At 42.7% G+C, this 22,178-nt stretch overlaps 1 protein-coding gene across 1 annotated transcript in view; it reads left to right on the top strand.

Moving 5' to 3' along the window:
• Window positions 1-22,178, top strand: part of si:ch211-212o1.2 (transmembrane protein 189) — a 52,042-nt gene that overhangs the window by 10,615 nt on the left and 19,249 nt on the right. The window contains exons 2-3 of the mRNA XM_032524165.1: window positions 17,211-17,329; window positions 17,863-17,955. Of these exons, the coding sequence (XP_032380056.1) occupies window positions 17,211-17,329; window positions 17,863-17,955 (212 nt within the window). The remainder of the gene's footprint in view (window positions 1-17,210; window positions 17,330-17,862; window positions 17,956-22,178) is intronic.

Consider the following 22,178-nt stretch of genomic DNA (forward strand, 5'->3'; position numbering starts at 1 on the left):
ACCATTTTGCTTGCTTTCTTCAGGACACCTTTTGTTGTATCCCTTCTTATTTCATTAAATTCTCAAGCACACCATTGCCCTGTTGTCTCTATATTTTTGGGTCTGTGATTTCCCTAATTGTAACAGGATTTACGTAACTAAAGAATTTAGTCAGAATACATAGAGTATATATAGGAATGTTATACTACAAATATCTTTGCCAAAATGAACACATGATACCATGTTCCTTTTATATATATGTCCTGAAATTAAAGGCACAGTATGTAGTAAGCATGGCTTTACAGTTTGTAAATACACCATTATAAGTTGGCCCATTCCTCCACGGTTGAACGTCCAGAGAAAGAGAGAGAGAGAGTGTGCAGCGGTGGATGAGTGAGCCAAAAGTGAATGAAGAGAGAGAGCAATACAATTTTTTTCCCTCATTGTTTCCTAGCAATTATGTTCTAAAGCACAAATCAACACACCCATGCCTCCGCGGAAAGGTGCAACATTGCCGGGTTATGAGTGAATGCAGAGCTTCATCCAGTCTTTTCTGTTCGCCTGTGTCAGTTAAACTTGTGCGTCGATATGAGACGCTGAGGGTAAAATGACGGTTAGGAATGGGATCGCTGTTATTGGCTGGGGGTTACCTATACTCGTGGGGCCCAAAGAGTCTTTGTTACCACCCAGAAACGTCCCGCACACAGGAAAATAAAAGAGAGACTCCAGCTGGAGGGCCTGTTCTTTGCAGTTACAGACACCACCACATGCTTTCAGTGGGACATTAGTAATAATTGAAAGATTACTTTTGTATTAGTATACGCATTTCTTTGAGAAAAGCACTGCATATTATACTATTAAAATTAAAACATAGTGGCCCCTGAAAACACACTTTCTCTATCAGCTTCTTATTCTAAGTGAAGCAGTCCTATTGTACATGAACACCCAAGTTATTTACCATCTATAATTTGATATATATGCCAATATTCTGTTGTATTTTTATTTACATACACTACCGGTCAAAAGTTGAAATTTCCATTGCATGACATTATAGACAGAATAGCAGCTGAGATCAGTTGCATTGTTTTTTTTAACCAGGGCAGCAGTTTTCAGATTACATTACGTGATTACCTAATTGCAAAAGGGTTCTCCAGTGTTTTCTCAGTTAGTTTTTTTAAATGATATCAGATTAGTAAATAGAATGTGCCTTTGGAACATTGGATGAATGGTTGCTGATAATGGGCAATGTAGATATTGCATTAAAGATCAGCCCTCCACTCAGATCAGCTGGTGTTCTGTCTATAATGGAGTGAAATGAAAATTTATAAGTGACCCCAAACTTTTGACCTGTAGTGTATACCAACATGTTTGAATAACGTGCATTGATAAGCATTGACTTTTACTCATGAAGGTTTTATTGTAGCCTACTTAGATACAGTAAAGAGACTAGTGTGAGTTCATCTGCCCCAGCGGCCATTGGTAATCCTCTTTGTATTGTTCCCAGTCAGGTAGGCTACTGCGTGTTTTAACAGGGGTTGGGTTTTTGGCTCTACCTGTGTAATGTTACCTGCTGTTAATGCTGTAAATGCATCAAGAATACATTTGACCATGGTTCCGGGTGTGATTTCTTTCCCGATGGGATTTGTAATGCAGCAATACAGTAATACAGTATCGTGAGTACATGTATTTTGTTCCTTTCCACCTATTATCCTCAGAATTTTTCATTGTCTTGCTATATATTTTTTCTGATTGTACTTTCTGTGTAGTTGGTCTGTATTTGTCTTTGTAATCTGACTGATGACATTGATGAGGGTCTTCCCTCAATGATCCCGCGAGGATAAATAAAGGTTTAATTTCAAAACAGGGTCAACATTATAACACTGAATATGGTGGTGGTGGTGGGAATGTACCAGTGAATTTTAAGTAACATTTTATTGTCAGGGATTTTTATTGATGCAGGACGATAGCAGCTGTCAACCACAATACAGTCAAATGTCAAATTAGATCAACTTTTTTCAGTGTGGAAGAGTGGGGAAAACCCCTTTTTTTTTTGGTCGAAATTAGTGGTCAGTGGATTTCTAGCTGCAGTCATGAAGAAGAATATGGTTGGGTGTGCATTTCTGTGTTTTCACCTGGTAAATTTCCGAATGACTTATAAGCTTTTTCTCATTTCAGCCAAATGGCACAGCGGGCTGCGAGTGGAAGATGTGCTCAGCAACGCTAACAATGCTGCCGAGCCATTTTTATGAAAACTTAAAAGCACAAATGGTCCCCACATGCTGACAAGTGTCTGTTAAAGAAAAATAAACAGCTAAAATTCAAAATGTCACATTGTCCATTTAAGGGACCGACACGCTGTTATGCGCTTAGTTGTCTGGGTCCGGTTCAACATTGGTAGGAGGTAAATCTAAATAGCAGTTTGGCTTGTTAGAGTTTGGAGAAGTTAGATGAGGCGTTGGCGATGCTCCATAGAGCCAAAACATGTGCTCATTACAGCAAAGCTACGATGGACAAACAGCTGGATACAACTCCCTCTCCCTCTGTTTCTGCATCTCTCCATTTCTCTTACCAACTCTCGATTCATCCCCTCATCTCTCTTCGGTCCTCCCATATGTCTGAAGTGTCACAGTCCACTGACTTTCTCTCCTCTCGTTTTCTCTCTTCAAATGTTAGCTCACACTTCTCTTCTTCCTCTTGCTTTCTGGATAATGTTGCAACTTGCGAGACATCTAACTCTAGTCGCATGAGCCGCATGTAAAGTTGTGTGTCTGTTAGTGTGTGTGTTTTTGTGTGAAGGCTCTAGGTTGCGTGTGTGTGATCTGGAGTTACCCTGGAGGATCTGTTGTCAGTGCCTGTAAGCGATCTAAAGAGCGATACTGATCTTCAACCCAGTGGCGTAGGCAGAAATGGTATTTTGAGTGGGCCATTTTTAAAAAGTAGTGCAAAGAACAAACTGAAAAAAGCAAAAATTGTATTTATTATTTTATTCCAACACATACTGCATTACAATGGCAATAGCAGTACTGTCTACAACATGCTCAACCAACAAAGCTCAGTCTAAAAGGGATGTACACAGCAATATAGACAAAAACCTGTCGATGTTTACCTATTCAGGCTCAAATATATTTGCACCAACAGAACCAGCAGCACTGGCTCTGCACAGCACTGTTGTAAAACTAAAAATTGTATTACACAAAGTGGCAACTAAAGATGAACCCAAAAGCAGAGAAGGCATTTACTTACTTCAGGACATAGAACAGCATACTGGACATCAGACAGATATCACACACACATGTAACATATCCCTTGTCCATTCATAACAGCATTGTTACTTCAGGACTACGGTCCAATGAGCAGCAAATGGGCTTCCAGCAGTAAAAGAAAATCAAAGAATAAAAACTTCCAGCCAAGCATTGCTTGAAAAATGAAAGATATAATGAAAAGTGGCCAGTAAGGTGCCAAATCTTAGACATTGTATTGAGTCCATGGCAGTGATAGGATAAAAAAAAAAAAACTACGTCACTCACATAAGTTAACACACATAAGTTATCTTCTTATTTAATGTGGGCAAAACACAAATGCGTTTCAACTAGAAGCCATCATCAGTGTTCACCATTACTTAATAAATAAGAAGGTTACTAGGTTACTTTAATAATAACACAAGAAGCATGCAACTCGTTGTACTTAGATGTGTAAGACACATTAAAAACACACAACTGCAGTACTTCTGTTACTATTTCTTTCTTTTTTTTACAAACAGTACATTTGAATATTTTTCATAACAAAACATAATTTGATCTAACTTGGCTGAACGGCCCATAACTGACGACGCGCCTGCTTCAACCACCGTCAGCTCATCTCACTCTGACTGCTCATATGTCAACCTACATCCATTACACACACATGGAAAGCAGTCATTTGGGTGTGTACTGCCATAGAAATGTGACTTCTTCGATTGCAGTCGAATCCCCTCTTGGTTAATAAATGACTTATGCAGCAAGGAGGTTTGTAATACTTATACTCAGTGTTCTAATTGGAAGTGGAGAATTAAACAACACACCGCTGAACCAAAGAGGGAGATGTGGCTGTAACAACATCCTGTTTTCCTAATTCCCAACCATAAGAACGTAAATACAGTCTTTGTTTCTGTTGTGTATTTTGGGCTACTTTAAGATCCGTAGTTGAGATGCACCTAGTCTTGCTTCGCCAGACCCTCCTCCAAAGCGCGCTGGAGGAGGGTCTGGCAACACATTGATGGGATGGGAGGACAGCGTGCTCTGGTTTATTGACATTTTTGTATACCAGTCCCAATCGGCTTGGGCGGTGCTAAGCACTGGAGAAAAGTACTTGTTTTGATGTAGGTTTGTACGTTTTAAAAGTGGTTTTAGTCGTGCAACAGAAAACTCAGATTGGACAGATAGTCCAATAATTATACTAATAATTTATAAATGTATACTGCTTATTGATCCCCAGTGGGGCGCCACTCTGCTTTGTTAGTAATCACTTCACACAGGCCTGAAATACATTCACATGCTCAGGAGCTATTCATGCACAAATGTGGAAGTGGAATGTCAAGATATGGACTAAGATGCACCTGATGGATTGTGGGTAACTTTAGCTTCCATTGTTGGTGTTAGCCATGCTGCTGTAAAGACATGCTACCTGTTGGGTAACCAAATGGTTAATATTCCGTCATTTTCAGGGTTATCATTGTTGTAGTAACATAAAAGAGTGAAAAATATAACACACACACACACACACACACATGCATGTACGCATGCAAGCACATACATGTATGCTCTCTACTGCTGTCTCTCTTTCACTCATGCTCTCTTAGCTGCAACTTGCCCACATCTCTAAATTTTCTATTTTCTTCACATTCTAAAATTAATAGGATTTAATAGGGTGCCCAAATAGCTCAGTTGGTAGAGCAGGTACCCATATGTAGAGGTTTACTCCTCGACGCGGCGGCCCCGGGTTTGACTCCTGCCTGCGGTCCTTTGCTGCATGTCCCCCCCCCCCCCCCCCCCCCCCCCCCCTTCCATTCTTCATCTGTCCTGTCAAAAAATAAAGGCCAAAAATGCTCAAAGATTATCTTTAAAAAAAAAAAATGGTTTTTTTAGTAATAGGAATTAATAGAATTGTTGGGTAATTGTAAATTATAGCTTGTGGTCTAGACCTACTCTTTCTGTAAAGTGTGTCGAGATAACTCGTGTTATGAATTGACACTAAAAATAAAATTGAATTGAAATCTCTCTTTCTCCTTTGCCCCTGCAGCTGTCCCTTTGAGCCACAGGCTACAGCTTTAAAAGTCCGCTCGTTCCTCTTCCTGTCAGCAGGTTTAGTCCTCCAGGTTCTTGCAGATTTCAAACACCTTGCTGTCTTTACCTACAGATTATTACTGGCACATTCATAAAGAACTGCGATCACAGACCTGCGTCATTGCTGTCCTCTTATACTGCCCGGGTACTAAAAGCAAATCCACATGCCAGAATCCAGAATTTCCAGTGCCCATGGATGAATGGCCATTATGACCTGCCTCTAAAGTGAGTGACTTTAATTGTCTCAGATGTGGATATCAAACATGTATTGAAATCAAAATGGTGCGCTTTATTACTTGAATGCACTTTTTTCAACTTAATTTCCACAAGTAGCTAGTGAGGATTCACCAACAATGTGTTTCATTTAAGAAGCTTGGTTTAAAAAACTTGAGTCAAACCATTTATTTGAAAGGCACAGCCAGGTTAAGGGAACATGACATAATGACTTTGTGTAAACATACATGCCCACTTTCTTAAGCCAAGTGGCGGGTGATCTGTACGCATTTAGAGCTATCCGCGTGTTGGGTTTAGGAAAAACAGAAACCGACGGTTTAGGAAATGGGAAACGCTGGACACAAGTCCCGGTCTCCTGGGTGAAAATCCTGTGTTTACCATCCACCACCCCAACCAGCCTTCAGCCACATGTCAAAGTGTCCCTGGCAAGTTGCTGTATGTATAGCTGCCCACTGCTCCTCCTACTTAGAATGGGTTAAATGGAGTAATACAGTACATTGCATTGTGTGTATGTGTAATTTTTTTGTCTATATTTTTTCCTTTTTTTTATTGTCTGCCCTCATGCAGGCAAAAAGAATCAAGGACAGCACACATACTGTACACGTGAACATTGTGCACTCATATTGACCAGCACACATGCACTGTACACACATACAGTACATTTATGGCTTTAGGCAAGCCTTCTAGGCAGGTTTTTGCTGTTGACCTTGCCCAACGCAAGAGAGGAGCTGTGTGTGTGTGTCTGTAATTATCCTTATGAGGGCCGCAGATGAATGTGGTGGTAGCAGAAAGCCCAAGAGATGAGGTGATGGCATAAAGCACACACACTGGCACACAAAGGAACACACACATGATGGGATCTGTCCATCCTTTTTGTGTCTCCACAGGGGAGGGAGGCTGGAGCAGGGCCTACTTACTCTGGCTCTCATGTGGGTTAAAAATGTGTGTTATTTTCTCTAGATGTATGCATCTGTGTGTGTGTGTGTGTGGGTGTGTGTTTGTGTGTGTGTGCGTCATTGTGTTGGTATGTCGTTATTGAATCTCATTTTCCACATTCCTCTCTTTGTTGCCGTTGATTCTACATGGTAATGGATTTATCAAGTTTGTCTGGCAGGGTTGTGTGCAGTGTGTGTGAGCATATTGACATATAGACATACATTGTGTGTGTGTGTTTGTGTGTTTGTGTGTTTGTGTGTGTATTGTTGCATCATCTGTGGTATGTGTATTGTGCATTGATGTTGGTTTTCTGTGAATGAGTGTGTGTTTGCTTGCATCACTGTATTGTGTACTAGTATTGTATGTGTGTGTGTGTGCGTGCGTGTGTGTGTGTGTGTGTGTGTGTGTGTGCGCGCGTACGTGTTTGTGTCCCATGTTTTGTGGTCCGCTGAGATCACATAAAAGGAAAGAGGCCTGCGACTGATCCACTCCTACTGAACAAGGGAATTCGACCTCCCCTTCTTCTCCCCCCTCTTTCCCCCCTCTCTCTCCCTCACCATCTTTGCGTCTCTCTACCTCTCTCTGTCTCCCCCTCTTCCCCTGTTACTGTCATTCTCTCTCAATGTCTCTCCCTCATCGCTCTCCGTCTCCCCCTCTTTCATTCTCTTTCTCTCTGAGCATATGACCCACTTTTACCACCCACATCTCTCCCTCCTTTTTTCTCTCCCGAGTCCCATCTGAAGACAGCCTACCGAGAGCAAACCAGGGGACGCAGAAAGAGAGACAGAGACGAAAAAGAGAAGCAGAGCTGTCTGTGTTTTGTTTGTACATCCAGTATCACCCTCTGTGATGTAGTGCCTAATGCGTTAGCAGTCGTACCGTGGGTATGACTAAGGGTTCGTAAACAGTTTCCTCTCAGAGAAAGACTGTAGGTGATGGAAAGAAGAAAAAGCGCAAAAAGGCATGTCACACGGCCTTTGAGCCGCTGTCAGGCTCGCTGTTCAAAGTGTGTGACTTTCCTTTTGTCAGAGGCTCTGTAGGTGGTTTCTACAGAGTGTGAGTGTGGCTGGTTCACTTGTTTGCTGTTTTTGTGTGCTCGTCTTTAGTTTCCTCCCTCGTGTGTATGGGTTCACTTGATTGGTCATAACTGAATAAAAGATACATTTTTTTCCCACTTTAAAATGGGAAAATGTCCTTGTGGTGGAGACATATTGACAGTTTGTATTCAGTAACACATACAGTAATACAGCAGCACAGACTTTTGAGTGATTACAGCCAGAGAGCCAGTAAAGGATCCACGCACCTCAAGTCAGTTCCCCCTCTTTGTATGCAGAATGGAGTTTTGCCTCCTTTTTAAAGCTTTTATTAAAGCAGTCAGACCAGTATCAAAATGAACGGCTGCAAACCCATGTGTGCAGGCCAATCTCGTGAACAAGGTACGTATTTACTTATTATGGTTTGTTAGCAACATAACCAATAATAACCATAAGTGCGGCAAAAAACAAAGAGACGGCAGTAGATTTTAGGAAACATCCTACTGTCGGTTCACCTGTCCTAATCAGTGATCAGGTTCTGGAGTGTGTTTAGTTCAATAAAAACATAAGGGACTGTCTTGGACAACAAATTGAGCTTTGGGTCTCATGTTGATGCGGTGTGTGAGAAAGCAAATCAGCGCTTTTCCGTAAGCTACCGGAACTTAAGCGCTGATGTGACTCTGATGAGACTATTTCATTGTGTCATTAAATCACTTCTTACTTTCCCCTTTGTAAGTTTACTGAACTAAATGGATACAAAAATGACTTCAGGGGATTGTGAAAGTGTGTGGGAAAATTGCAGGTACTACTCTGACCAAGCTCTCCAATGTATTTAAAGCGAGAGTTTTAAAGATCATAATCATCCTCTGTCACAGGCGTTTCAGTTGCTCCTGTCTGGTACCTGCCTTCTCAGATGCAGGACTAAGAGATCATAAAGACTCATTTTTTGCTGCTGCTTTACATGCTCTCAATGATTAATCCTTACTGTATTGTTGTTGTTTTTGTAATTATTGCATGTGTTGACCGCTAGCTGTATCACAAATTGCCCCTCAGACCACCTTGACCTTTTATTGCATCATATGTAATAACAGGTAAGATCTTTGCAAGTGAGTTACCGGCAAAGTTATGTTGTCTGAAGTTAACTGAGTTATTATGGCTGTAAGTTAGCTTATGACCCTAGGTTGTTAGCATATATAGCTAGCTTGTTAGCTAACGCTAGTGTGTTTCATTCCATGTCACGTCAATAACATAGCAAGCATTCATAAGTCACACACATTTATTCATGCACGCCAAAACACTTATCACTTCCACTTGTTGCTGGAGCACCACTGCAGACGCCATGTTAAGGTTGACCTGTGATCAGTAGGGTGCATCAAAAAACACAATTCTTGAATTCTGATATGGCTGGGTGCTAAAAGTGTTCCAATATATGTAGAAACAACACATGCAAAATATTTTTCCAATACATGATGATTTAGGGGTGCCACCACACATCTGTTTTTGTTGGATAAAGTGGTAAACAGTGCTCAATGGTCGCCATGGAGATCTGAGGTAAACAACACTGCAGCTCAAGAAAACTAAGGTGATCTTTCTGTTAAATTGTGTTGGGTATGTATTATTACATATTACTAACATATCTGTAGTTGTGTCTTTGTATACTTAAGTCATATGTATAGGTATTTGGTGTTCATTACATCTAGATAACGTAGCTAGCAACAGTTTGCTAACCACAGTTAGCTACTACGTTAGCTAAGCTATTAAGCTTAACATCAACAGTATTCTAGAGTGGACAATGTCATATTCAGAGTATTGATGTCTTATGTTTATTGTGAGTAGCATTGTAGTTGTTACAGTAAATTAACATTTTAAATATAAGTAATTTGCGAGCACAGCTAGCTACTCTGGTAGTGATTTAACGGTAAGTTATGATGAAGTTAGACTTGTAAAGCTAAAATTTGAGGCTTATGCAAGCATGGTTTATCATAATTGAGTCATATTAAGTATGCCAAGATATGATTTTAAACACTAAACCTTGAGCTTGTATCCTTTTCATTCTCAGGCACTGCACAACACAACCCCCCAGGATCCAGCTCTAAGATGCTGCCCTCACCAACTGGTCCCTGCCAGACTAGCCGTCGCATCCTGGTTTTTGGTCTGGGCCCAGCATCACCAGTGAGGATAGCATCATCACCGGTGCCAAACTGCCAACTGGTCGCCAGATCTTACGTTGCATGCTTGCCAAGAAACCTGGTGCAATGGAGCGTTGTCGCAGTTCGAAGCAGCCAAGGTTGTCCTGGAGCAGGTGCGGCCATTTTACAAGAAAGCCAACATCCCAATGGTGAGCGACAAGCGGCGTGCCACAAGATGGTAGACTTAGTCAATGCTAACAACATGCTGCGGAAAATCTCCCAGGCCAAGCGATCCAGTGAGACTACAGCGAAACAATTGGAGAAAATGGAGTGCAGACTTGATGCCACATTTCCGCTGTGGCCTCCAAATGTGGAAAAAGCTAATTGATAATCCAGAAGACCTAGCTTTCTTGGCCAGCATGAAGACCGACAGAGTGGCCACATTGGTGTATTGGACAAAAAGCTGCAGCTCAAGGTGAAGCGGCGAGAGGAGCGTCAAGCTGCCGCAGCGCCAGGCTGTTCCACTGTGAAAAGGAGCTGGAAGGAGATGACTGCAATGTCCAGCTTGGTGTCGGAGAGTGATGAGGAGCCAGAGGAGGATACTAATACAGTCTGTCCACCATCTGAGGGCGAACCATCCCACAAGTGTAAGAAGACTGGAGCAAGTGTCAAGCGTAAGAAAAATGGAACAAACGTCTTCATTCCACATGATATCCTTAGCCGACCAAGTGTCGTGTCACTGGCTACAAGGTTGAAGTGTCACCAATGCAACAGGCTCTTGCCAACCACCAGCTTGGCTGACCTCACCAATAAGGATTGCTGGTTTGGGATGCACCAGCTGCCATTGATCCAGAATTATGTCTCTTGATGTGAGGAATGGGCAACCAATGCTGCGTTCAAAAAAGTGAGGTCAATGTATGTGCAATGAACGTGGTCAATGACTGTGCGAGCGTGGCGTCAAGCTCACGTCCGACTTCGTCGCAGTGGCCAGGAAGGAGCAGCACCTGCAGAATGTGCTGCAGGCAGTTGAACATGACCGCAGCCAACAGCCAAACCTTCGCCACTGCAAACGCAAGCTAACGCCTGAATAGGACGGTTACTCTTGGGTGGCAGTAGGGAGGAACATCTGGGGGGGAGACACACATGGCTAGGTTCAGAGTTCAGTTCCATTTCCTCTCTCTTTCTCCCTGGTGATGTTGCTCAGTGGAGCGGACTCTGCACAGACTGAGCAATTGTTTGAAGTTTAGTTAGTGTCAGCTCTTACCATTAGGCCCTGTTAGTTGCCAGTGAATTAGCCACTAGAGAGGGTTTGTTCTTTTAAGTGTGTCAGTATCGCTTCTTGTGTTTAACAATAAAGTCAATTAAACTTTATATGTGTGTCCGACATCCATCACTGCTGCACAAAACTCAGGGTAAGGCCACGTGAGGCCACCTCCATTCATTTTGTCTATAGGACAAATGAATGGAGGATCTTGAAAGTTGAATTCTGAGAAATGCCCAAGTTTCCCAAAAGGCAAACATACAACTTTTACTTTGATAACCCTATAGAACTAAAAATTGCCCATTTTTCGAAATTTCACAAAAGTTCATGTGTTAGGTGGCACCCCTAAATCTCAATGGAATTCCTCAAAACTTTGCAAAAGTCATTTTTATGTTAATTGGAACAAAGTGCAATGCCAGCCAAATTGATATTTTGAAATTAAAATTTCCCATTCAAATTTGATGCACCCTAGTGATCAGCCTAAGCATGTTTTTGATAAAAATTGCAAACACTTTTAAAATACTTATATTCATGGATTTCTATTGCATCAAAACAAGAAATATGTGTGTGTGCATCATAAATACATTTGTGAACCTTCATTTTTTATAGGAAAATGTTTCTTTTGAATTTCGGTACAATGATAACTATTTTTGTGTGCATTGAAAAACATTTTTGTGCAGGGAGTCATTTCTATATAAATCCCAAAATACAATTGTGAATCCTTCTCTGCGCATTCATTCCTTATGATACTGACCTGGCCCCTTATTTATCATTATTAATTCAATCACATTATTATTTATTGAAGCATGTGTAAAACAAGTTCTAAACGTGTGTGTAGGAACTGTCAGCACAAATTTATCCGCACTCGCACAACTTCACGCAATGACCTGTTCTACATCCATCTGCTCATGCACACACAGGCTCATGCACACACAGAAATCTACCCAGAACGGAGAATATGGTGAACCACATCCCTTTAAATGTCCGAGTAGCTTTAATGTGGAGTTGTGGACAAAAGTAGCAAAAATAAATAAATAAAGACAAAAACCATCACAGACAACAAGACTAAGAAAGAGCACCCAGGGAGAAGGCATGTTGGAAAGTGTCCCAGAATGCACCACAGCAGTGGAATTATTCACATAAGTCTCATTTCACGTGTCCTTGCGTTGTTCCAGGCTTTGTTGTGTTTCACATTGGGTTCGACGTTTCCACCCTGCATGCTTGCCAAGTGGACACGACAAACGAATGTGGCGAGCCTGTAAGTGATGTGGCGTGCGCTTGTTGTTTGCACAACAACATAAAGTGCAACGTCCAACTATTCCCTAACAACACTTTGTAGCTGAGAAACCAAGATCACCCCAGTAATAAATAAAAATGTTTATGGCTTGACATTTCCACAAGTGGCTTGTTCAAAGATAAATAAAGATACAACATTGGGACAGATGATTCACTTGTAATGTAATATGTGTGACACATAATAGACATTGGGCTCAGGACGCCACTTTAACGCAATTTGTGCACATTTTCAGAACATAAGAAAACAGATAAATCTCTTCTTGCTCCAGTTTGTTGTGTATAAAATGCCAAAACGGAGAGGAAGGAACAGATGTGGTTTCAGATTTAGCCGGCTTAGTGCCGAGAAGGCATGACCCTGCTATTCTTTCTTTTTTTTTCTTCTTTTTTTAAACATTAATCATCATATGACTCTTCTCACTCTGTCTTATGATGATTGAACTGCAGATTTTGTCCAAATATTTTCTCATTTGGGAGCAGCACAGTGGTGTTTGTGAAGCGAAGTGTCACTGTCGCCGTCCCACAGAGGCCGAGTTTGATTCTTGTGTCATATAAAATAACATGGCTTTGAATAGACCACAGTGCTGATATGTGATAAATGTGTTTTTTGCTCATTTTGTGTATTTTCAATCTGGATTTTTGGATTTTTTTGTTTTCTTGTTAGTGTAGGTGAAAATTGCTAATACTGCTCATATATTTGGATACTATTTAGTCCCTCCCCCTATTTCCTCATTACCTGACAAACAGCAGAGAGAGGAAACATTGTCTACTTACTGTTTCCCCTCTCCATTAGTCTATTAGTATTCAGGATGTGTTGCCTGCCTGCTGCCCGCCACTCATTCCCCAGACAGCAAATCAGCCGGCGTTGATTAATTTCAGCCTATTAGCACCCCTCGTTCCCTTCCCCTGGCTCCGCCCAGGCTAAATCCCTGTGCAGAACTGCGTGCACGCTCACGGGCGGGGGGTTCTGCTGGGTGAGCAATGGCAGTGAGGTTGCCAGGGAGCCAGTTGTTGTCAGAACGATATTAATGAGTGTGCTGCTCTGGCCCTAAGAGTGTGTCTAGATGTGTGTGTGTGTGTGTGTGTGTGTGTGTGTGTGTGTGTGTGTGTGTGTGTGTGCCAGTGTGTGCCAGTGTGTTTGTGTTTGCGTGTGTCTAGGTGCACGTCTTTAATTTTTGTGACCAAGTGAAGGCAGGTCAGGTGTGTGTGCCCTGTAGAATAAGATGTTTGTGTTTGGTGAGAGTGTGTGTATGTTTGAATATGCTAGCACACGTCTGTCCGTCTATACATACATACTTGTAAAGGCAGTTTTTGTGTCTGTTTGTAGCTGTGTGTGATATCCAGCAATGCCATGGCCTGCGGGACAAGAGCTTATGTGTGTGTGTGTGTGAGTCTGTGTCAGTCTGTGTGAGAGTGTGTGTACGTGCGCTCTGCGGAGGCCTGTCCTAGTTTCTTTCCCCTCACCAGGGAGCCAGAGGATCCAAGGACTGACGCACATCACCTGACAGCCGCCCCACTGCTCCACGGCCCTGCACCACATGCACTGTGTTTGTGTGTGTATGTGTGTGTGTGTATGTGTGTGTGTGTGTGTGTGTGTATTTGATGGAGATAGACTGTCTGAATTTGTGTATGTGTCAGAGAGATGTGAGAATGTGTTGGGTTATCCATTAGTTTGAGCATCAATCTATTAGTGTGAGCACTCGCATGTATGTTGTGTGGTGTGTGTGTGTGTGTGTGTGTGTGTGTGTGTGTGTGTGTGCGGCTGCAGACACAGTGAGGAAGTTGGAGAGAGTGAATTTTGGTGTACTGATCCCTTGAGGTGTGTGTGTGTGTGTGTGTGTGTGTGTGTGTGTGTGTGTGTACCTTGGGGCACAGTGGAGAAAATGGTGTCACATGAAGCTCGGAAACAATTGAGTTAACTGCGCTCTACTTAACCTTAGTTTGGACTTAGGCTGCCTTTGAAAAGTGAATTTGTATTTCATTGCCGTCAGTTGTAACTCCTCTCTTTGTCTTTAGCCACGCGGCTTGCATTTCTCGGAATTGAGCCTTAAACTATTGGCCATTGTCAGACGTGTTTAACACCAGGCAAGTTCCCCTCTTTCTGTTGGCGCACATCATTTTCCAGGAATGCTGTCTACTAAGTTTACTGTTGCTTTAGTGCTGAGCAGCCAGCTGCAGTACGTTAGCGTGCCACAGTCCCAGAGAAACAATCATTCTATTTTTAAATTGTATTAGCTTCCTTTTACCACTGCCACACAGACACGTCCCATAGATGACTTTGAAATTTACCTTAAAATAGATCACTGTACTAATACAATTATGTTAAATGCAAACCGTTCATTCACTTGACTGCCTCGCAGGTTTTATACTGGTCCATACTGGGTTTTTTTTGGGCCATAACATGATACAGAGTAGCACTGGTTGTAGAATTAAGGCCTTCTCTAATGTCCTAGCTTGGTTACCTGTTTCCAGTCTTTAGCGATTATGCTAACATGTGTAGGCCATCATAGCACCCAAAATAAGTCTTAAACAGAAATACCTGATCATTGGCCCTAAAGTGTTTTTCGGAACGTCTTTGAGTCAAACTCATTTAGAAGCTGATCTTCAGTCCACACTTGAATTAGCCATCTGTCTCCTCGCAACTTTGATACCATCTATCTTTAGAAGGTGAAGGGTCACATTTGATGACCCGTAAAATATACATAATCACATAGTTTAAATCTCCCAAGACCACTTCAATCCTTACCTTATGAGAGGCTGATAGCATATTCATAGTCACTCAGGTCTATAGGTGCACACATTCAAAGGCCTGTGTGCTTTATTAAAAAAAAACCTGTCATGAATATCTTATAGGCTGTTAATGCTGTGTGATGCGTTCGGATCTGAACACATTAAAGTTTTAAAGGCCCATTTGACTGGCAAAGACGGAAGGATTAGGACTAGGGAGACGGAGATGGGGTGATGACAGACAAAGAGCAAAAGAAAGTGAAATGGAAATAGAACAGTGGTGGTTTATATTTGCACGTTTTGTAGTTTATTTCTGTAAGTGGGTGAGATCACATTTCGCGCTTGGCTTGACAGCTCAGACCAGTCTGAACAAAGAAATTTAAATAAAGGGACAATTCAAAGCTCATGGAAGACTAAAGACATGAAACTAATAGGACTAGAAAACCCTGCAGCAAGGTACGGTACTCGAAAATATCAGATGAGCTATAGATCTGCAGTGTGTGTGTGTGTGTGTGTGTGTATTTCAATAATTCAGTTTCTTTAATCTGCAAGGTTGTGTGGCTGAAGGCTTTTGAGTTTGACCCTCCCATCTCTCTCTTATATTGCTGACCTGTGAGTTTAGAGAATGAGTAGTTTGAGTTAGTCCCTCTCGCTCTGTCCTTTAGTTAATACTGCTGACCTATGAGTTTGGCCTTGTCTCTGCAGAGGCCTACATCCCACCTGAAACTGTGTGCGTGTCTGTGTGTGTGTGTGTGTGTGTGTGTGTGTCTGTGTGTGTCTGTGTCTGTGTGTGTGTGCTGCGTCAGCAGTGGTGTTTCACATATGAGAGGTCTTGACCCCACACTCTGGAGTACACTTGTCTTCATCTGACTGATTACATATTAACACCCTGGACACACACACACACACACACACACACACACCACACACACACACACACACACACACACACACACACACACAAACTGAGCCATTGTGGTGGAATGGTCTTTTGACCCTGGGTAAGCAGCGATTTGTTCTCCCAGTGGGTGCAGGGACCTCACCCAGTTCATTAATACAACACCTTAAAGCCGAACACCCTCAACTTCTTCTCATTCCCACTCTCGTCTACAGCCTCCTCTCCTCGATAATGCACAGTACTCAGTGGTCAATTTTAACTAAGTACGTTTACTCTAGTACTGTAAATTTGAACTTTAAACTTGAGTCTTTTCTTTTCATGCCACTTTCAACTAGACTTAGCCTTAGCCTCAGACTTAGACTTCTCTTTATTAATCCTTTTGGGATGACTCCCGCGAGGAAATTGAAAGTTCCAGCAGCAGTTTTAGCAAGAAAAAAGAAATAAAAAATTGATTAAAAAAGACAGTATAAAGACAACAAAATAACAATAATATCAACAATAAGAAATACTACTAAATACAACTACTACACTCAATGGTTTAGGGCCAAAATACATTTCTGATCTGCTACTACACTATGAACCACCCAGACCTCTCAGGTCATCTGGGACAGGTCTGCTTTCTGTCCCCAGAGTCAGAACTAAACAGGGTGAAGCAGCTTTCAGTTTCTATGCTCCTCATATCTGGAATAAACTCCCAGAAACCTGCAGATCCGCTGCTACTCTCAGTTCTTTTAAATCAAGGCTGAAGACCTTTCTTTTTGATGCTGCCTTTCTTTAAATTTCTTATGCTGCACTGTAACTTTTATTCTTGTGTTTTATGTGTCTTAATGTTCTTATTTTTAACTGTTTAGTCACATGTTTTATCTGTTTTTATTTTTTAACTGTTTTTTAACTGATTTTGTGTAAAGCACTTTGAATTGCCCTGTTGCTGAAATGTGCTATACAAATAAAGCTGCCTTGCCTTGCCTTGCCTTACCTTACTAATAGTAGAGAAATATTATTATTAAAAACATTTTACTCCACTACATTCAACTGGCAGCATTAGGTATTGATTACGTATTACTTACAAATTAGTTTTTTTGCACACATATCCCATGTAGTTTATAAAATATGTTTTATTATACCTGAGATTATTAGCTGATTATACTCTAAGTTGATTGACAGAACTGTTTTGATTGTTTCCAGTTTCCACTTACATAATTGAGTAACATTTCCAATGCAGGACCCTTACTTGTAACAGAGTATTTTAACAGTGTGGTATTAGTACTTTTACGTAAGTAAAGGATCTGAATACTTCTTCCGCCACTGACAGTACCCAAGAATTCAGTTTGGATTTTGATGATGCTGAGATAAGTAAAATGCAAATCTCTTCTCGTTTGTGTCCTTGTCCTTCTTCAGGAAAGCGGCTTCAGGAGTGGGTGTGTGTGATTCTCTGCTTCTTCCTTTTCATCATCAACTTCTCCTTCCTCATCCTGCACTTCTCCGCCGTGCACATCTACAAGATCATCCTCGGCATCGTGAGCTGGCAGCCAGAGAGACTTTTCAGAGAGAAATTACCAGGCTAAGATCAAGCTGTCCTCTGTAATATATCACTTTAAAACAACCATCAACAGTTACCACAAGGCAGGTGTTTTTTTTTATATATATATAATATTATATATATATATATACACATATATATAAATATATATATATACACACATATATATAATTACTGTAAATACCGTATATGTTCATAAATATATGTATATATACATATTTATATGTAATTGTGTGTGTATACATATGTGTGTATATGTATATACCATATGTATAATACTGTATTATACATGTTAAATATATATATATATATACTTTATATATACAGTATATTAGACACCTTTTTTTCTAAATAATCCAGTGCAGTCCTAAATCATTGTTCCAGACAGTCCACATGAGGTTTTTGTAACACTTTTGTAAAACGTTGTTTTGATGTTTGCTTTCACATCTCATGACAACAAACAGTATGTTCTTCCTCTTTTCTTGCGTCTCTTTCTGTGTACGCGTGCCAGTCCTGGGAATAGTGACGGCAGACTTTGCATCGGGGATGGTGCACTGGGGGGCGGATACCTGGGGATCTGTGGACATCCCTGTTATTGGCAAGGTGAATGCACGCACACGCACACGTACACGCACACACACGCACACACACGCGCACACACACAGCCTAGGCTACATTAAAGAGCTTCTAGTCATTTGTCATCAATTAGCTACTGTACTGTTAATAAAGCCTCATTTTCTTCACTTCCCACTGGAATCATTGTTCCCCCACAACTGAACTGGCACACACTGGTATCGGCCCTCTAAATGAGGTACAAACTTTCGGGACAATGTGACAAATATTTTTGTGTTGGTTTTCAGTCTAAATAAAGCCTAGTAGTAGTTTTTGGCGCTGTGGCAAGACGGCTGCCTCTCTCCAGTAGCTCTCCAGTTTTTAGCTTTTTTACTTTTTTAACCTCTTTTTGTACTCTTTTTAACTCTTCTGCGGAAAATAGGGGTGTTTTTATATCCTTGGATTTTCAATCGTTAAAATTCAACCAGGAGCCAGCTTTCTCCTTACCAAGAGAGGAATTGCTGGCTCTGCACACAAAGGGACGCGCCGGGACACGGCACCCTATCCCGACGGAGCTGAGAGGAGACCCAGGGGCTGCAAGGCCGGGGCGAAAACTAAAGGCCGAGCTAGCGGAGAATCGGGGCGCTACAAGGCCGTCGATTCCCCCCTCCGTTTCATGGGGAACGTGAATCGCTGCCCAAACAAGATCCCCCGACGTCCGCGCTGAAAAACCCACGGACTTAACCGGGGAGACCAGTTTGTTCATTTTACGGAGACTGGCTAACCCCTCTACCCGTGCTAACGTGGCCCTGCTTGGATTCATGCCGTAAAGACCCGACAGAGACCACAGGCAAGTGGAAAAAACCCAAGGGGGGGAAAATATAGTAGCAACGCCGCGGTGCCCCAGGAATCTCCGTAAAAGAAGCCTCATGTTGCCGGGGGACCTCGGCGCTACCCGTTTCATGACCATTTTTTTCCCCGGGGGTTTAAAACCCATGTGGTTACTCTCTTTTTTACCTCCCTCCGAGAGCGGAGCGCCGCTCCTGGGGAAAAGATTAAAATTCCGCCAGCAGCGCTGAGAACAGCCCCGGGGGCCCTTTCAGTATCTCTGGGGACTTTAATCTTTCTACGTTGGTTTTATTTTGGGTGTTTTTCCCCCGGTGTAGACTGCCCGACCAAAACAACGGGGAAAATTGATCCCTGTAGCTAAGTGGGGATGCATACGACGACCCCCCCCCCCAGGGGGGAATCTGATCAAAAACCCGGTTCATTCACCCAGTACACCCCCTGGTCCAAAAAACCCGGGACAACTCGCAAAAGCGGATGGTCCCCTAGGGGAAAGTGCCCTGGGCCTGCTACAACACAAGGACGGGAGTCTGATCGACCCGCAGGTGGGACATAGGGGGGATGACCCTGTCTGAGGACTACCTAACTTTTGTGCGACGGGTTCCCCTATCAAGACCCCCCGATGTACCCAAACAACAACCATGGGTACCGGGGAGGTCAGGCTGTCCTCAAAAAGAAGAAGGCTGCCTTCAGGGCAGGGCAGGGACCATAAAGGAGCACAGGGGGGGTAAACATTGTGTGGGGAAGCAAAGGGCAGTACGGAGGGGGGGGGGGAGCAGAATGGGGAAAAAAAAACATGAGGGAGGTCTGGGAAGGTTGGGACCATCCAAAAACCCAAAACCCAAACAACAGGGGGGGACAAGGGAAAGGGGGGCCCAAGGGACGAATAACTTTTTAACGGGTTTAACCACCCTTTTCCCCCCTGCCCCCACCCTACCCCACAATTTTCCTTTCCCCCCAACACCTCCCCCCTGCCCACCAACATCCCAGTTACAAAACCCCCCCCCCACACCACAATATCCCCCCCCTCCCCTCCTCAATAAACCCCCGCCCCACACACCAACGGAGCAGGTCAAGAGCACTGGGGGGCTGGCCCAGGAAAGCAAAAGGGGATAAAGGTTGTCCGAATGCTAAAAGCCCTGCCCAGCAGAACTGGGGGACCGCTCCAACGGTTTTCAACCTTTAGATGCCTGGGGGAGAGTGCCCCCCCCTTTTGGAAGCATCCTGAATCTTCCGGGTTCCCAAAAAGAACAGGCCCAGCGGCTGAATGACTTCCGACCGTGGCCCAACTTCACCCCTAGAAGCTTGGAGGGGGCCCTTCCCTCGCCCCCCTCAACCCCAGGTACACACGCCCAGGCCCTCCTCAGTTTGCGTACCCCCCCGATTTTGGGTGTGGGAGGACCCCCATCCCTCCTGTTACAACCGGGCCCCCCCACGGATAGGGGGAATGGACGGGGGCCCTCTTTTTGGACTTTCCATCCCTTTAATACCACCCGGCCCCCCCTTACCCGGGAAAACTATCAGGGGGGATGGCCCCCATCTGGTGGACTGGATAAGATACCTCACCGACGGGCCACAGTACTCAGGCTAAGGGGCATATTCTGACCTGTGGGCACACCCGGGACCCCCCGGGGCACATTTGCTGGCCCCTCTTTCCTTCACCCTGTACACCTGGGGACTTTTTACAACTCAGAGCTGTTCACATCAAAATACGGATGCCCAAAGCCACGGGGGTGTATCAGGGGGCCCGGAGGGGGAGTATGGGGGTTGGTGGGGACTTTCCCTTGGTGTGGGCACTAAGCCTACCCCAAACCCCTCTAAAAAAAAAGGGACTGGTTTTGTTTTTTGGGAGGTAGCCCAAAACCGCCCAGTCCTTTTGGGGATTTTGAGGTGGAGGCAGTCCATCTAAAAATCCCTGGGGCTGTGGCTGCCAAAAATGGCTGGACAACAAACAGCACCCCTGTACAGGAAGACCAGACCCGGGTGTATTCCTGAGGGTGCCCCCTTTAACATGGGGCGAAAACTGCTGGGGATTTTTCTCCCAGTTTGGGGTCAAAGTGTCCTCTTCACACGTGGTTTTTGGGGGGGGCAGCAATCAAAAAAAGGACCCCCACAGGCTCAAACTGTGGGGGGGCCCCGGTCTGTGGTCGGCATAAAGCGGGATCATGGTGGGGTGGCAGAGAAGAGACTTGGGACAAACTGCTGGCTTTACTGAAAACCCACCACCCCCCTGCACACCGTCATCAACCCAGGGGGCCCCGGGTTTCAGTGGAAGGTCTCCCCCAAGGTGCGGCCAACAGACTAAAGGCCTCCTTTGTCCCTCGGGGCCTTTTAAACCTAAAAATTCCCTCCTGGGGGGGGAGGGGGAAAATAGGGCAGAGAGGACACAAACATATACATCACAACCAAAAACAACAACATACATTAACATACATACATACACCATACTACTTTAATACTACAAAAATTAATATTAACATAATACTACAATATAATCATTTTTAAACAAATATATCTACAGGCATCCAGAAAAACTACAAATACTAACGCACATGTACTTTATCATTCAATATGGACCAACTACATTTTAATATAATTTTGGCTTTTGTTTTTTTTACAATGTTCTTTTGTTGTTTTTACATTTTTTTTTTGGTTGTCTTATACCTTTTCTTTTTTTTTTTTTATCTTTTTTTTAATTGTTTCTTTTGCAAAAAACGGGTGCGGGAATTTAAATTTCCTTGGGGGATTCCCCAAAAGGATAAAAAAAAGAGAAGTCAAATTAAGTTGTTTTAATCTTAATTTTTTTTTTTTTTAATTTATTTTGTTGCTTTTTGCCTTTTTACCCCCCTGAAAAGAAATAAATTGGTTGAGGATTCTTTGACACCCTTTGGGACGTTTTTTTAAAATCAATGCCCTTGAAATTATAGACGTTTAGGTGCACCATTTTACATTTTTTTACATATTTTAACATTTTTTTCAATAAAATATTAATGCTTTTTCAATTTTTTGGACCATTAATATATCTTTTTTTTATAAAACCTAAAAAAAAAACTAGAGCGATTAAATGAAAATACACAAAAACTTAAAGAAAACTGTGAAGAAGTCCATGGGGAAAAAGTAATCACAATTTAATTTTTGGCTTAGCAGTCCCCAAAACAGCTGTGGTATTCAAGCCTCAAAGGGAAGGGACCCCCTGAAAGCCACTCTTTTAGTGTCAAAGTGTTTTGCAAGAGGAACATTGCCCACTGCTTTGAGATTCCTTTTAAAAACCACTTGGCAATGGCATGCAAATGAATTCGGTAGCCACCACACACAAAAAGAAATGAACCATTTGTGGATATGTGACTCTGCTTGGGCATCAAATGTTATTTCTAACTTCATTTTCACCACTGCCTTTCTTTTCTGTGTGTTTAATTTACTTGCTTAAG

The sequence above is a fragment of the Etheostoma spectabile genome, chromosome 8, assembly GCF_008692095.1.
Source record: "Etheostoma spectabile isolate EspeVRDwgs_2016 chromosome 8, UIUC_Espe_1.0, whole genome shotgun sequence".
In the NCBI taxonomy this organism is placed as follows: Eukaryota; Metazoa; Chordata; class Actinopteri; order Perciformes; family Percidae; genus Etheostoma; species Etheostoma spectabile.